Here is a 16,059-nt window from a genome sequence, read left to right as displayed (position 1 = left end):
AGAATTATAGAAGCTGTGACTGATTATGATCTTTGGATATGGCACGCCTATTTTGGCATGCCGGGAAGCAACAATGACATCAACTTGTTAGAATCTTCTCACCTATTTTCCAATCTCGCTCAAGGTATTGCTCCTCCCGCTCATTATGTCATACAGGGAAATGAGTATAATATGGGTTATTATTTGGCTGATAATATATATCCAAAATGGTCTACTATTGTTCAAACTATTCGAGAACCACGTGGTCGAAAAAAACAGTATTTTGCAATGAGGCTAGAATCCTGTAGAAAAGACGTAGAATGTGCATTTGGAGTTCTCCGAGAACAGTTTGCAATTGTGGCGTGACCATCAAGATTTTGGAGAAAAGATGTCTTAAAAGATATAATGACTACGTGCATAATTATGCATAGCATGATAATAGAGGATGAGCGTGATCTTAGCGTACCCATTGAAGTTAACAGAGAAACGCCACCATTGGGGGTTGAATTAGAGGAAAATGCTGAAACATGATTTCTAGAGTTTTTCACTCACTACAGAAAAATAAGAGACAGAGATGTACATATCGCGCTTCGAAATGCATTGATCGACCATTTGTGGGATGGATATTCTAATTCGGATGTGTAATTGTACTTTTTTATTTTATGTTATTTGTTTTGTATTGTATTTTTGTTTTAATAAATATTAAGTTTAGTTTGTGTTAATTTGTATTTTGAATTATTTTATGGAGTAATATTTTATTATTAAATAATGAATAGGTGGTATGATTGGAAGATATTAAATAAATATAAGGGTATGGAAATAAATAAGAGAAACTTGAATATAAAATTAATATTTCAATTTGGTGTAAAAAAATAGAGTTCGGTTGGAGATGAAGTAGTGTTTGATGTGACATGTACTGCAAAATAGAGTAGAAAATTGTGTAATCGGGTGGATTTGGTCTAACAAGCACTTTTTACGTTTCCATCACCCAGACGTCCACGAGTTTCTCGGGGGGGTGAGCAAACTCTCATCGACCATGGAGGCTGTATAGTTCTGTTCTTATCACTCTAAATACTACAATGTTCGGCCAAAGGTCAAATAAGTGATAAACATACCAAAATAAGCTTTCAATTTCAGCCTCAAAACTTGAATGGACATCGACGGGACCAACAAAACAAGTCAAACAACCACTAACATGGTTACGAGTTATACATTTCTTTTAAGGGAAAATAACACATTTATACCCTGTGTTTTAGTGAAATGTCGACTTTAACCTTTGGTTTTCAAAAATGTCGAGATCATACCTTCTGTTTAACTAAAATGACGAAATTATACACTGAAATGGATAATAGTGTCACAAATCTCCATTTCATTGATATTAACTCTTATATAAGAAAAACATAATCAAATCCAAAACAGTATCCTAATTTTCAATTTTGAAATAAAAATAGCCTTAAATTGAAATTAAATAATAAAATTCATATATCCCAAGAGATGACTTCATTATGTGTTCGAATTGCAACTCTGAATCATGGGTTCTCTGTTCGAATATGTAATTTTGATGACTATCAACTGTCGATTTTTACCATTTTGCCTCTTTTTGCTCGCTTCACGATTAAGAGACTGTTGTTTATTTTTTAGTTTTTAAATAAATTACATATATGACGCGAATGAATAAAGATAATTGGTGTTTACATATAAATATTATAGTCAACGTCAATGAAAAGTCAATAAAAAGAAGATTTGTGACATTGTTGTCTATTTCAGGGTATAATTTCGTCATTTTAGTTAAACAGATGGTATGATCTCGACATTTTTGAAAACCAAAGGTTAAACTCGACATTTCATTAAAACACAAGGTATATATGTGTCATTTTCCCTTCTTTTAATAATAATAACAAAGAAGGTTAGCCGAGCTTAATAGTTCTTGAAGTGCTTTAGGCTTAAAGCCAACCTTAACCGGAAATTGAAGGTTAAAGTTAACAGCCATAAGATTTTTAAAAGTTTGTTTTTCCATTTTTTGTATAGTTAAAATAGAGCGCATGCTTTTATCTAAAAATCATAACTATTTATTCGATTAATTAGCAACTTTATCATTTATCATTATGTAGGAGATAACACCAAAATCTCCCATTTACCATTAGCCTTGACCCTCTCGTACCAATCATATGTATAGGCCAGTTAATGGTAATAAATGCAAGGAAATGTTGGGCTCACCTAGATTGGATTGTGATTGCTTTGAATGGTGACTTGATAAATTTCTCTAGCTGTTTTGTGGCTGGAGAAAAAAAAAACGACTCTGATCTCCACAGTACTTTTTTTATGCCATTCACATATATATTTAATAGATAAGAATAATACTTCAAGAGTTGCTGACTCGTAAAAAAAATAAAAAAATAGAAAGAGGCATGATGTTATAACTGTTGGAACTAGTGTTACAAGTTAAGTGAAATGTTTTCATCTGTGCAAACATAATTAATTTTTGCCAAAAAAAAAATTATATATTGTAATATCTAAATAAAAAGTATTCAGTTGAATACATCCCTTGTTTCATGGTTTCCTTTTAATTAATCAACCAAAGAAAACCCCACGTTATGGTCAGTTATAATTTTTACTTGGTCAGTCCTTAATGACCCGTTATTCTCTCATGAACGTTACACACGTTCTTCATATTTTTTTTTCGTAACAGTTTTTTTTTTCCGTTACCTATATTTATCTATAAATAAAGGGTCGACTGCTAGGATTTAGGATCAGTTTTATAAAAAAAAAAATTACAATGAGGGTTTTGAGTGATTCCGATCGTAACCGAGTGCACGGTTCGGTCGAGACAGTGAGTTTACTGGGCTGTTTTATCCTGGGGGCGACGGGGCATTTTTGAATTGCTGCACCGAGGCAGAGCCGCGAAACGTCTTAAAGAGAGCGACCTAGTCCGCGACTCAGCCGAGGCGTTTTTTCTGCTAATCTTTGTTTTGCAAGTACCGAAGTTTTACTTTCCACAGCGACGACGAAGTTTCGGCGACAACAATTTTAAGACGATTTCCCTGTTATCGCCATGGCCGCTGTTCCCGAAGTCGCTGTTGATGACCTGAACCGTCCCTTCCGTTTCGAAGGAGCCCACTTCAAACGCTGGAGTCAGAAGATGCTGTTCTTCCTGACGGTCAAGAAAGTCGCCCATGCTGCCACCACCGAGAAGCCGACGCTGCCGGAGGACCCCACTGACGAGCAGACTCGTGAAGCCACTGCCTGAGAGGAAGCCGACTTCCTCTGCAAAAACTTCATCCTCAACGGCCTCACTGACGATCTGTACGACTACTACATCTCCAACAAGACCGCCAAGGAGATCTGGGATGCACTGCAGAAGAAGTACAACATGGAGAAGGCCGGCACCAAGAAGTACGCTGTCTCCCGCTACCTCAAATTCCAGATGACCGATGAGAAATCCGTCGAAGCTCAATCGCACGAACTCCAAAAGATCGCCCATGAAATCATCTATGAAGGTATGTCGCTAGACGACCAGTTTCAAGTTGTTATTATTCACAAGCTGTCTCCGTCTTGGAAAGATTTTAAGAATACTCTAAGGCACAAAACCAAGGAGTTTTCTCTGGAAAGCCTGATTACTCGCCTGCGCATTGAGGAGGAAGCCCGCAAGCAAGACCAGAAAGAGGAGATAAACACTTTCTCCAACAAGTCCTCGGCGGTACTGAAGCCGAAAGGCAAACCATTCAAGAATCGGAACCGCGCGCCAAGCAACATCCAAACGAAGGCTCCTCCGTCCCAAAAAACCCCCTCAGGTGATTCGGTCCAGTTTGTTTGCTTCAATTGTAACAAGCCCGGGCATATGGCTCGAAATTGTAGGAACAAGCGTCGTCCTGCCCCGCAGGCGAACTTGATTGAAGAACAACTGGTTGCCATGATTTCCGAGGTTAACCTCGCAAGTGGATCTGAGGGCTGGTGGATGGACACCGGGGCAACACGCCACGTGTGTTTCGAGCGTGACCTGTTCAAGTCATACTCGGAGGCGAAGGATAAGAAAGTGCAACTAGGAGATTCCCACTCCACTATTGTTGCTGGCACCGGCGAGGTCGAGCTGAAGTTTACCTCCAGAAAACGGTCGTCCTCAAAGACGTGCTACACACTTCAAAGATGAGAAAGAATCTGGTTTCAGGTTATCTTCTCAACAAGGCGGAGTTTACTCAGGTTATAGGGGCAGATCTTTACACGATAACTAAGAATAATTTGTTTGTGGGAAAGGGTTATGCAACTGATGGTATGTTTAAGCTTAATGTTGAAGTGAATAAAGTGAATTCTTCCGTTTACTCGTTGTGTTCTTTTAATGTTTGGCACTCTAGGCTTTGTCACGTAAATAAAAGAATAATTAGCAACCTAAGCAACTTAGATATGATTCCGAAAGTATCGTTAAATGATTTTGAAAAATGTGAATTTTGTAGTCAAGCGAAGATCACCAAAAAATCGCATAAATCTGTAGCTAGAGAATCGGAACCGTTAGATTTAATTCATTCGGACATATGCGAATTTGATGGTATCTTGACTAGAAATGGAAAACGATATTTTATCACCTTTATCGATGATTGTTTGGATTATACCTATGTGTACTTGCTGAAAAATAAAAGTGTGATGCTCTTGATATGTTTAAAGTTTTCGTTACGAAAATAGAGAATCAATTCAATAGGAAAATTAAAAGATTTCGTAGTGATAGAGGAACCGAATATGATTCTGATCTCTTTGTAGAATTTTATAAATCACATGGCATAATTCACGAAAAAACCGCACCATACTCTCCTGAGATGAATGGGAAAGCGGAAAGAAAAAATAGGACTTTCTTTGAATTAATTGTTGCTACTTTGTTAAATTCTTGTGCTGCTTCGTTTTGGTAGGGTGAAATTTTGTTGACTGTGTGCTATGTGTTGAATAGAATTCCTAAGTCAAAAAGTAGCATTACTCCGTACGAGTTGTTCAAGGGCAAGAAACCTAATTTGTCTTATTTTAGGACTTGGGGTAGTCTAGCTTATATTAGGATTCCAGATCCGAAAAGATAGAAGCTAGCCAGTAGAGCCTATGAATGTGTTTTCATTGGGTATGCCATAAATAGCAAAGCCTATAGGTTCTACGATTTGAAAAACCAAGTAGTCATAGAATCAAGCGATGCTGATTTCTTCGAAGATAGGTTTCCTTTTAGATCCAAGACTAGTGGGGGCTCGAGTTCTTCGACACTAGTTAGTATTCAAGAACCAACTAGAGACATAGAATTAGATGTCAGGAAGAGCAAGAGAGCTCGTACCGCTAAGGATTTTGGTTCAGATTTCCAAACTTACAACGTAGAAGAAGATCCTAGTTGTCTTAAGGAAGCCTTGTCCTCAGTAGATGCCAACTTATGGCAAGAAGCGATAGATGATGAGATGGATTCCCTAGAATCTAATAGGACTTGGCATTTGGTAGATCTTCCTCCGGGTTGTAAGGCTATAGGGTGTAAATGGATCCTTAAGAAGAAGTTGAAGCCTGACGGAACCATAGATAAATATAAGGCTCGCCTCGTAGCAAAGGGTTTTAGGCAGAAAGAAAATGTAGACTTCTTTGACACCTTTTCTCCAGTGTCTAGGATTACCTCGATTAGAGTCTTGTTTTCTCTTGCTGCTTTGCATGATCTTGTTGTACACCAGATGGATGTAAAGACAACTTTTCTAAACGGTGAACTTGAAGAAGAGATTTACATGGAGCAACCTGAAGGCTTCGTAGTTCATGGTCATGAGAACCAGGTTTGCAAACTTGATAAGTCTCTTTATGGTTTAAAGCAAGCTCTTAAGCAATGACATGAAAATTTTGATAACTTAATCATGTCTCATGGTTTCAAAGTTAATGAAAGTGACACATGCATTTACTATAAGTCACAAAACGGTCTTTGTACCATTGTCTGTTTGTATGTTGATGATCTGTTGATCTTTGGCTCTAACATTCATTTAATAAATAATGTTAAGAGCATGTTGTGTGCTAACTTTGACATGAAAGATCTAGGAGAAGCTGATGTGATCTTAGGTATCAAGATAACTAGGTCTGAAAAGGGACTTTCTTTAGATCAATCTCATTACGTAGAAAAGATCTTGAAGAAATACAATTACTTTGACTGCAAACCGGCATGTACTCCCTACGATCCTAGTGTCAAATTGTTCAAGAACACCGGTGACGGTGTTAAACAGTCAGAGTATGCGAGCATTATAGGCAGCCTTAGATATGATGCCGATTGCACTAGGCCCGATATAGCTTATGCTATGGGATTACTATGCAGATTTACCAGCAGACCTAGTTTAGAGCATTGGTATGCTATTGAGAGGGTGATGCGATATTTAAAGCGCACCCAAAACCTAGGATTACATTACCAAAGATTTCCCGCTGTCCTTGAAGGATATAGCGACGCTGATTGGAACACTCTTTCAGATGACTCCAAGGCTACTAGTGGTTACATTTTTAGCATTGCCGGTGGGGCCGTTTTGTGGAAGTCTAAGAAGCAGACTATTTTGGCCCAATCGACGATGGAGTCCGAGATGATAGCGCTAGCTACCGCTAGTGAAGAAGCAGGCTGGCTCAGAAGTCTGTTATCCGAGATTCCCCTATGGGAAACACCGATCCCAGCCATCTTGATCCATTGCGATAGTACTGCAGCAATCGCATGTCGGTGGATCGAGCTCGCATCGGACACGAACGATCGCTCCGATGCGACTCGTTTGAGATGATTCCACCATATAACCATATTAATGCGGAAAAATAATCAATTACGCTGATCATAAGCTAATTAAATTATGGTTATAATTAACAAGATCTAGTTATGTTTAATTAATTTAATTCACGAGAGCATATAAGTCAAGCAACCGATATAAGAGTAAACGAGTACTTACATTGATTTTCGGTTCAGCTACAGAACGCTCCAATCCAATCGCGTACTCCTTGCGTCGTCTTGATGAAGGACTCGAGGATGACACCTTAGTCTTCCGAAACGTAATCTCCGAGACGAATAAGAAAGATGAGTGGGCACAGTCTTTATCTCACTAGATCACGAAACTAGGTGTTTCGAGATCTCTCTCTTATTTTACTAAGAATGGAAACGAATTTCCGAGGGGAGCGAAAGGCAGATGCACGGCCAAGGGAGGCTAGTGATGCACGAAATTTCTCTCAAATAATTGCTTATTTTTGTCTTCTCATGAACCCTTATTTATAGTAGTAAAATGAGATATTCATGGAATCTTCCAGAATATTTTATTTCCTTTTATTGTGTTCACACTAGTGGATTAAATCTAGGCCATTGGATCTCAACAAGTGAATCCTACTTTTTCTCTCATCCATCAGATCAATATCTATGGGATATTATTCTTTTATTTAAATAGAGAATAATTTATTTAGTGAGATAATAAATGAGAATATATTATTCTCCTAAATATTCTCCTAAATACTTTCCTTTAAATAAGGAGAAAATATAGGATAATATCTTATATTTTTCTCTCTCATTTATTTAAACAACTAAAGAGAAAATATTGGTAAATACCAATATTATAAAATTCGAATTTTAGACACACGGCCAATGGGGAATTTGCGCAAACCCTAGTGCCAAAAATTCCCAAATCCGATTTTCATATTTTGTGCAAGACCCAATTGCTTAAAACCCAATTAATTATTTATTTACTTGGTCCAACAATAAACAAATAATTAATAATTGTTTATTTACTTGATTAAACAATAAATAAACAATTCTACCATAAATATTTATTTAATTCTGCGAATACCCGTTTTCCAGAATTAATGCTGTCAATCACAATTACAGCAAGTGAGATTAATAATGATAAAGATTATTATACGAAAGTTCTTATCCGCCTTTATCAGAGCCGAATCGGGGACTATGGACCTAGTAATAGGAGCTTAACAAATCCGATGAAAAAGACGAAATAGTCCTTTCTCTTTTGTCCATCGATTCGTCTAATCTTGGTCAAATGCTCCACCTTGTAAGCCAAGACTGAACTCTCCTTTAATACTAGAATTATATTTACTCATCGTGACGAGTGTCCACTGATATAGTCAGTTCGTGATCAAGATCCTCCAGGTTCAACCCGTATCGAGAGAAGTCAATTTATCCGTTATACTTCTCTTGATACATATCAGCCCTAAGCATTGTTGCTTCCTCAGCGAAAGATTCTTTCGAACGTTACTTACTTCGAAAGTGCTAGCAATCTATCGGTTCTGGAATCAACCCTTAGGTGAGTGAACATTAACCTTCTTTCAGGAAGGCTGGATTCCGTATTTGTAAATCACTTCCCACTCGAATCATGCTCTGAGAAAACTCCCAAGACATAAGCTGTGATTAGCATGAATAGCCTTTTAGCGAACGAGTCAAAGAGCTCAGTAACATAACCCAGTGTCCATTATCACTTCAGGATTTAGATCAAGTCTCACTGTGACCATCATAGTGACCTCGGTTAGTGTGTCGTAACGGCCCTTAAACGACACATCTATAACCAAGACATGTCCAAGTCGTACACTTACCACAAATGTAGAATGCTCCCACATAGTGATCAGCCTTCACCTATGTGTTCCACATATATGACTTTAGATATAGCTTTCCAGGCGTATATCAGTCATCGACCATGTTTTAGCACACCGCCCGAACTCAGATGCCCAACACGTGACTCAGTTAGATACGGAGGCTATGGAAGATAGTTGTCATTGATTCTAATTGTTTAGAACTCAACCCACTAATCATATAATGCTAATAAAGTAATTTTATTATCGAATTTAGTAATCATTATCTTCAAGTGGGCAATATTCCCAACATCGCAAAAGTCCAGAACTGTTACTACAACGGCAAGAGACGACAAATTCGTCGCAAGCACAGTACCATTAGAGAGTTCCTCTCGACTGGCGCTGTTCGAGTGGATCACGTACGGACTGATGAGAACTTGGCTGATCCTTTGACGAAAGGATTACCACGAGAGAAGGGTTTCAAGACCTCGAAAGAAGTGGGACTGCTGCCTTTAAAGTGATGGAACACTCGTGGGGGCAACCCAAACTATTGACTGGAGATCCCAAGAAATAGGTTCAAAGAGTAATAACAACTCACGAAGTGATTAGTAGTGAATCATGCTGATAACTCTTCCAGTCCCGCTCCTATGACTAATGTCACAGCATGACATCCTGAAGCGTTGAAAGGTTGAGCTGATTTTCAGCTCTTAATGAGTTCTATACTCAATGTTGAGTGGAGTACCGAGCTACAGGAGTACTCTTGATAGACTCACCTATGTGAATGTGGAAGTGGGGCCGCTTCTTATGGAATTTGGCAAATTCTCTAGAGCGTTCACTATACTGGGATATACGTGCACGGTCGTAATTGCACGGGCTATTTGAACTAAACCCTAGAAAGGTTATGTGTGAGATGTTGTCAGAGATAGAGTTCAAAACTACGAGTTACTCTAGTATAATCTGAATCACCTACACTACGTAAAGGTTCAAGTCGTAAGACACCTTTGCTTAAGCATAACTTTATACAATCTGATACTGCTCGACGAAAATTACTTTTATAATTTTGAAAAAATTTCAAGTGGGGGATTGTTGGAACTAGTGTTACAAGTTAAGTGAAATGTTTTCATCTGTGCAAACATAATTAATTGTTGCAAAAAAAAATTATATATTGTAATATCTAAATAAAAAGTATTCAGTTGAATACATCCCTTGTTTCACAGTTTCCTTTTAATTAATCAACCAAAGAAAACCCCACGTTATGGCCAGTTACAATTTTTACTTGGTCAGTCCTTAATGACCCGTTATTCTCTCATGAACGTTACACACGTTCTTCATTTTTTTTTTCGTAACAGCTTTTTTTTTTCGTTACCTATATTTATCTATAAATAAAGGGTCGGCTGCTGGGATTTAGGATCAGTTTTAAAAAAAAAAAAAAAAAAAATACAGTGAGTTACCGAGCTATATCAGAGAAGAGTTTTGAGTGATTCCGATCGTAACCGAGTGCACGGTTCGGTCGAGACAGTGAGTTTACTGGGCTGTTTTATCCTGGGGGCGACGGGGCATTTTTGAACTGCTGCACCGAGGCAGAGCCGCGAAACGTTTTAAAGAGAGCGACCTAGTCCGCGACTCAGCCGAGGCGTTTTTTTCGCTAATCTTTGTTTTGCAGGTACCGAAGTTTTACTTTCCACAGCGACGACGAAGTTCCGACGACAACAATAACTTTCAACCCATGTTTAATCTTTCTTTTGATACTCATCGTAGTTCTTTATCGAACGTGTTCATCTTAAGGGCCCAGATAATGAATCAAACCCAAAGCCTCATTCACAGATAGCTTCTTGTACTCCTTTGTGTGAATGTCGTAAGAGATACCGTCAAATTACATAAAATAGTCATTTTCACAAACCTTTCAAGAAAATGATCAAGATTTGTTATTGACCAATGAGATTAAATGTTCATATTCTACCATCTTTTTTAAAAAGGAAAAAAAAAAACAGAGTTGGTGGTTATCCTTCAAAGAACCATTTAAATTTGTTAATGAGCCTCGATTTTCCGTAGTAAGACCAAACAGAAACACTAGACGAATTAAATTTAGAAAAAAAAAAGTGCTCTTCAAAATTAAAAAATTATATTATTTTTAAAAAATTTGATATTTAAGGCCTCATTTTTAACTTCGCTTAAGGCCTCGGCAACGATTGGGCCGTCCCCGGTTATCCTTCGGAGAACTATCATATTCTGCGCATTAAGCTTTTAAAATACATAAAAAAAATCTCCTAATATTTCTAAACAAAAGTGCAAGTTCTCATCGTCGTCGTTCATCATCGGACGTGTTTGATCATCCACTTCATGGAAGCCAGACTATTGACGTAAGGGCCGAGATAATGAATCTTACCCGAAACCCCATTCACAACAGATATCTTCTTGTACTTCTTCGTGTGAATGTCGTAAGACAGAACGTCGAATTGATGGCCGGTACTTATCAAAAGCTTGTCAGACCTCCAAAACCCGATCGGCGAACTAAACCCCTTTGGAAGGCACTCGATCCTCATCCACTTCCTCCACGAAAAAGACCCATCGCCAACGTTCATCACCCACACGTCCATAGGTTCCTTGTAAGAGTAGTAAGAGAGCAAGCACAGCGAACCCTCGCGAGCCGCGAGCCTCGTGATTCTGAAATCCTTTGCTCTGCTCTCCTCCGGTGGACCCACGATTCGGAACGATTCTCCGGCCACGTCGAAGCACAGGCACGAGTCCCAACCATAACTGTCGGCGTACTTGAACAACCAGAAGATATACCCTCTCACATACACATCTCGAAAATCAGAATTGATCAGCTTGCCCTTCCACACCGAGGATTCGATCTCCCGCCACGAATTATCCGAGCTGCCCGGATCGTAAACCTGGGCTTTCATGGAGCTCAGAATCCGAACAAACTTGAAGCTCGTCGCCCCAGAGTCGCTCCCGAACGCCGTCGCGAGGATCTCGCTCTTTCTCTTGACTTTGACGTCCGATTTCGGTCGAAAAGTGGAAAACACGTTCATCGTCGGGTTGTAAAGAGTTAAAGCCCAACCGTGGTTTGATAGGAAAACGACTCCGTTGCAGTGGCGGAACTTGTAATAACTGGTTAATCCCTGTCTCACGGGAGAGCTGGGTAGATGAGACACGTCGATATCTTTGGTCACGCATTGGATTTCTCCTTTCTCGCCGGCGTTTTCGATGAAGCCAGTCATTAACTTCGAGAATATTCTCTGAGGTTTGTCCGTCAATTTATCGCCTCGCCAGCGGAGGCACGGAATTGAATCGTTGAAGAGAAGAACAGTCGGGTGAGACTCTGCTCGGCGATGTTGCTTGGCCACGAACCCGGAATCAATGACGAGGCATCGGATAAAAAAATACCATGACTTGTTCAAGCATTTGAACCTCATCAGCGACTGGGTCGGTATTCGGGTCATAATCTCGGCCAAAATATCTCTGGGCAGGTTCTCGAATTCCACGCGCTCGTTCATATCTAAGTTCCAGAAACAATGTAATTCAAACAGTAATATATAAGCAACGTATAATCTGTTTTAAAGTTCACAAATTTAAGTTGAGACATATCTGCCACAAGCAACTAATAGCAAATTTAAGTGTTTACACTCCCCATTCCCAAACCCCGAAATCAAAATTCAATATCGAAATTCCTAACAGAGAGATATTTAGTGTCGCAAAGGAAAAAGAGGAATCGTGACCGACCTGAAGGGATTTCGGAGAGAGACGAAGTAATTCGCTTTCGCTTTGCTTCGCGAGTCGGCGTGACGAGTCCGGAGATATTTTCCGACGTGGCTGATCGGTGCTCTGAGTTCTCCGTCGAACGCGCTTCCATGGCTACGTACGAGTCCGACGACGGAATACAATGGAAGCGCCGAAACGTATTAGTATTTAATATTTACCCTTTAGTCGATCGAGACAAATATTTACAGAATTGCCATAATAATATCACCACTTGGGCCCGGATTTGGACTGCACGGCCCTCTTTGTTTCTTGTTTGGGTATAGATTTGTTGGCTATGTTTCCTATAATGTCATTTGAGAGAAAATAACATGTAAAATTTCACTTAATAAGTGAAAATTAGCAAATTTCACTTGTGTACATTTTTACCAAATTCTCTCACTAAACCTTATGACACTATGCGGTACTCTTAAAAAAAAAAAAAAAAAAACAAAGGCGTGAAGTGTCGCAGTGTTCTAAGGTCTCCTCGAAATTTTCTTATAAAACCGAATTTTGTAATTTGGTAAAAGAAATAAGCATAAGTTTAGAAAATATACAACTATTTACATTAAAAAGGAACTTAATATATCATTATACAAATAAAATTTCTCAGTAACATTCATTCCATAATATTTTATTGTCTATGGTAGAGTCCGGAGATTCTACGACGAAGACAGTTAAATTGGAGGAGAGAGAGAGCATCACTGAGAGCACGAGAGAGAGAAAGAGCGCAATAAAATATACATGATTTAAAAAAAGAAATGAGAGAAATAAGAAAGAGAATGAGAGATCCTGCTATTTATTTTTTTTTTGTTTTATTTTATAAAATAAAATCTAACTACTAGTTAAATAAATGTGATAAAATCATAAAAGTATAAAAGAAAAAAATAGGGGCAGTAGCCCAATAACCCAGTCAGCATAAGTTTTATTTTATTAAGAAAATAGTCCATCAGGCCGAAATTAATTAAATTAACTGTTCAATTAATTAAATTAAATATTCAATTGACAGATTCTTCCACATTGAACCAACACGTTGGCGAGCTTTCGATCGCAACCTCCGAGTGCAGATCTCCACCGACAAGCCCTTCACCACCGCGCCCCGACCACGCTGGTATTGGATAGATTGGGAAAACCCTAATTTAAAAAAATTATCCCAAATCACCATGTCAAATTCGAACTTAACTCAAAGAAAAACTCTTGTTATGATTTTTGTGTATGAGTCGAATGCGGCCATTGTTGACAAGGAAAAGAACAAAAGAGACTTCAAGAGAGAAAAATGAAAAGAAAATGGAGGAAAGAGGAGAGTCTGAGGAAAGAGAACGAAAGAGAGAGGGAAATGATAGAATGAAAGAAAAATAAAAATAGAAAGTGAGCAAACAAATATTTGCACATTTGACATATTAGTAAAATTGTCCAAATTATGATTTTTGGTGGAACATAAAAAAAATGGGTTATCAAATGTTGGTAGATGTGTCAATTTTTCAAATTTAAATAATGAAAAACCACTCATATGAGCTCCGAACAATCAAAAGTGCATTAAACCCTCTAACGAGCACTTGTATGTTTCCTCCACGAAAAAGACTAGTCAGTCCATCACCCAGACGTCCACGAGTTTCTCGAGAGCGTGAGCAAACTCTCACAAGCAACGATGCTAGTGTAGGATCCGAAACAAACGCCCTGTAATAACTTTTAAGTGAAATTTTTTAAATTATAGTATTTTTAGGGTGTTTTGGATTTCTTGTAATAATAATAATAATAATAACTACAATAACAACAAAGAAGGTTAACCGAGTTTAATAGCGCGATTGATGAAACTCAAGGTTAAAATTAAGTTAACTGCCATTAACCAAAATCCCATGCTGGGCTCATCTTAGTTTGGATTGTGATTCCTTTGGATTACGCCATTCACATATATTTAATAGATAATTTTAATATTTCAGGAGTGGCTCACGCATAGAAATTTAAAAAAAAAAAAAAAAAAATAGAAAGAGGCATGATGTTATAACTTTTAACCCATTTTTTTTTTAATACGCATTAAGCCTTAGAAGTATGTACAAAAAAAATATCCTAATATTTACGAGACCTTAATTTAAACTCAGACCCTCCTAAACAAAAACTGCAATTTCTAGTCGCTTTGATCATCCACTTCAGGGAAGCCACACTGTTGACACAAGGGCCAAAATAATGAATCCGACCCAAAACCCCGTTCGCAAATAGCTTCTTGTGCTCCTTTGTGTGAACGTCGTAAAAGATTACGTCATTGCAAACGGTACTTATCAGAAGCTTGTCAGACCTCCAAAACATAACCGGTGAATCAAAACCCCCGGGCAAGCACTCGATCCTCATCCACTTCTTCGTCCACGAAAATGACCCGTCGCCGATTTCCATAACCCACACGTTCAAAAGTTCCATGAAAGAGTCGGAGAACAAAAAGAGCGAACCCTCACGAGCCGCGAGCCTCGTGATTATGCACCACTTTGCTCTGATCTCGTCCGGCAGAGCCACGATTCGGAACGATTCTCCGGCCACGTCGAAGCACAGACACAGCCCCGAGTCCTCTAACAACCAGAAGATATACCCTCTCACATACACGTGTCGGAAAACATACCTGAACTTTTTCTCACTGAATGAGAATTCGATCTCCCGCCACGAATTACCGGAGTTGCACGGATCGTAAACCTGAGCTTTCGAGGAGCTCAGGATCCGAACGAACTTAAAGCTCGTCGCTCCAGAGTCGCTACCGAACCCCATTGCAACGATGTTGATATCTCTGTTGACTTCAATGTCCGACTCCGGTTGAAAAGTGGAAACCGTGTTCGTCGCCGGGTTGTAAAGAGTTAGAACCCGACGATCTTTTGTTAGGAAGACGATTCCGTTGCAGTGGTGGACTTCGAAATCTCTGTTCGTTCTCGGTCTAACGAGAACGCTGGATAGACGAGACACGTCAATATCTTTGTTCACGCATCGGATTTCTCTTTCCTCGCCGGAGGTTTCGACGGATTCGTTGATTATCTTCGAGAATATTCTCTGAGGCCGTACCACAGTATGATCTTCATCTCTCGAGTTTGACTTCGAGTTCGAGTTCGAGTTCGAGTTCGAGTTCGAGTTCGGCTCATTCAAGAGAAGAATGGTCGGGTGAGCCTCTGCTCGGCAAAGTTGCTTGGCCACGAATCCCGGGTCGTTGATGAAGCATCGGATCACAAAGTACCATGACTTGTTCAGGCATTTGAACCTCATTAGCGACTCGATCGGTACTCGGGACATGATCTCGGCCACGATCTCTCTGGGTAGGTTCTCAAATTCCACGCGCTCGTTCATATCTAAGTTCCAGAAACAGTGTAATTCGAATGGAATGCAACAGAATGAAACTTTTTTTCTGGTTGTTTCCAGTTAAATGCATGTCAATCATAAGAAATATTTCCACTCCAATGGTATAGTAAAGTTGAGCAATTTCTATCACAACAACTAATGCCAAATTTACGGTGGAGTAATGTTGATAAATTTCTGCCACAACTGATGCAAAATTAAGTTCTTAATCGATAAAAAAAAATAAAAAAAAAATAACCATATGTATCCATTTTAATAACTTTCCTTTCCCAAAACCCCAACGAAGAAATCAAAATTCTCTTATCAATCATTTTTTTTTCACGCGGAAATTAGTGATTTTGGACAGGATGACGAATGAAAGACGAATATAGACTGACCTGAAGGATCAGCGGAGGAAGAAGAAAGTCGTCGCGTTCGCTTCGACATTGCAGCGAATGTTTCCGAGGTTGACGGAGTGATTTTTTTTTTTTTTTGTTCCCAACTAGTTGGGCT

At 38.9% G+C, this 16,059-nt stretch overlaps 1 protein-coding gene across 1 annotated transcript; it reads right to left on the bottom strand.

The window, feature by feature from the left end:
• Nucleotides 1-10,656: 10,656 nt before the first annotated feature.
• On the bottom strand, nucleotides 10,657-16,037 carry LOC149392947 (uncharacterized). Its single transcript, XM_089617873.1, has 5 exons — nucleotides 15,945-16,037; nucleotides 14,342-15,560; nucleotides 13,248-13,374; nucleotides 12,226-12,382; nucleotides 10,657-12,001 (listed from the first exon to the last, which is right to left on the bottom strand). The coding sequence occupies exons 1-5, from the start codon at nucleotides 15,991-15,993 to the stop codon at nucleotides 10,812-10,814; spliced, it is 2,742 nt and encodes a 913-aa protein (XP_089473999.1). The 5' UTR covers nucleotides 15,994-16,037; the 3' UTR covers nucleotides 10,657-10,811.
• Nucleotides 16,038-16,059: the final 22 nt, after the last annotated feature.

This window comes from Urtica dioica, chromosome 6 (assembly GCF_054948205.1).
Source record: "Urtica dioica subsp. dioica isolate 48M chromosome 6, U.dioica_male_clone48M_v1_H2, whole genome shotgun sequence".
Lineage (NCBI taxonomy): Eukaryota > Viridiplantae > Streptophyta > Magnoliopsida > Rosales > Urticaceae > Urtica > Urtica dioica.
Note: the sequence above shows the minus strand (reverse complement) of the source record. Positions and strands in the feature narration are given on the sequence as shown.

Bases quoted from the DNA above. Each gene is read 5' to 3' on its own strand.
- LOC149392947 (XM_089617873.1), bottom strand. From the start codon at position 15,993: ATGTCGAAGCGAACGCGACGACTTTCTTCTTCCTCCGCTGATCCTTCA. The intron at 13,375-14,341 runs GTCTGAGTTTAA...TTTTTAAATTAG, and splicing joins TGCAGTTTTTGTTTAGGAGG to GGTTTTCCCAATCTATCCAA. The intron at 12,383-13,247 runs GTCAATTGAATA...CGCTTCCATTGT, and splicing joins GGTTCAATGTGGAAGAATCT to ATTCCGTCGTCGGACTCGTA.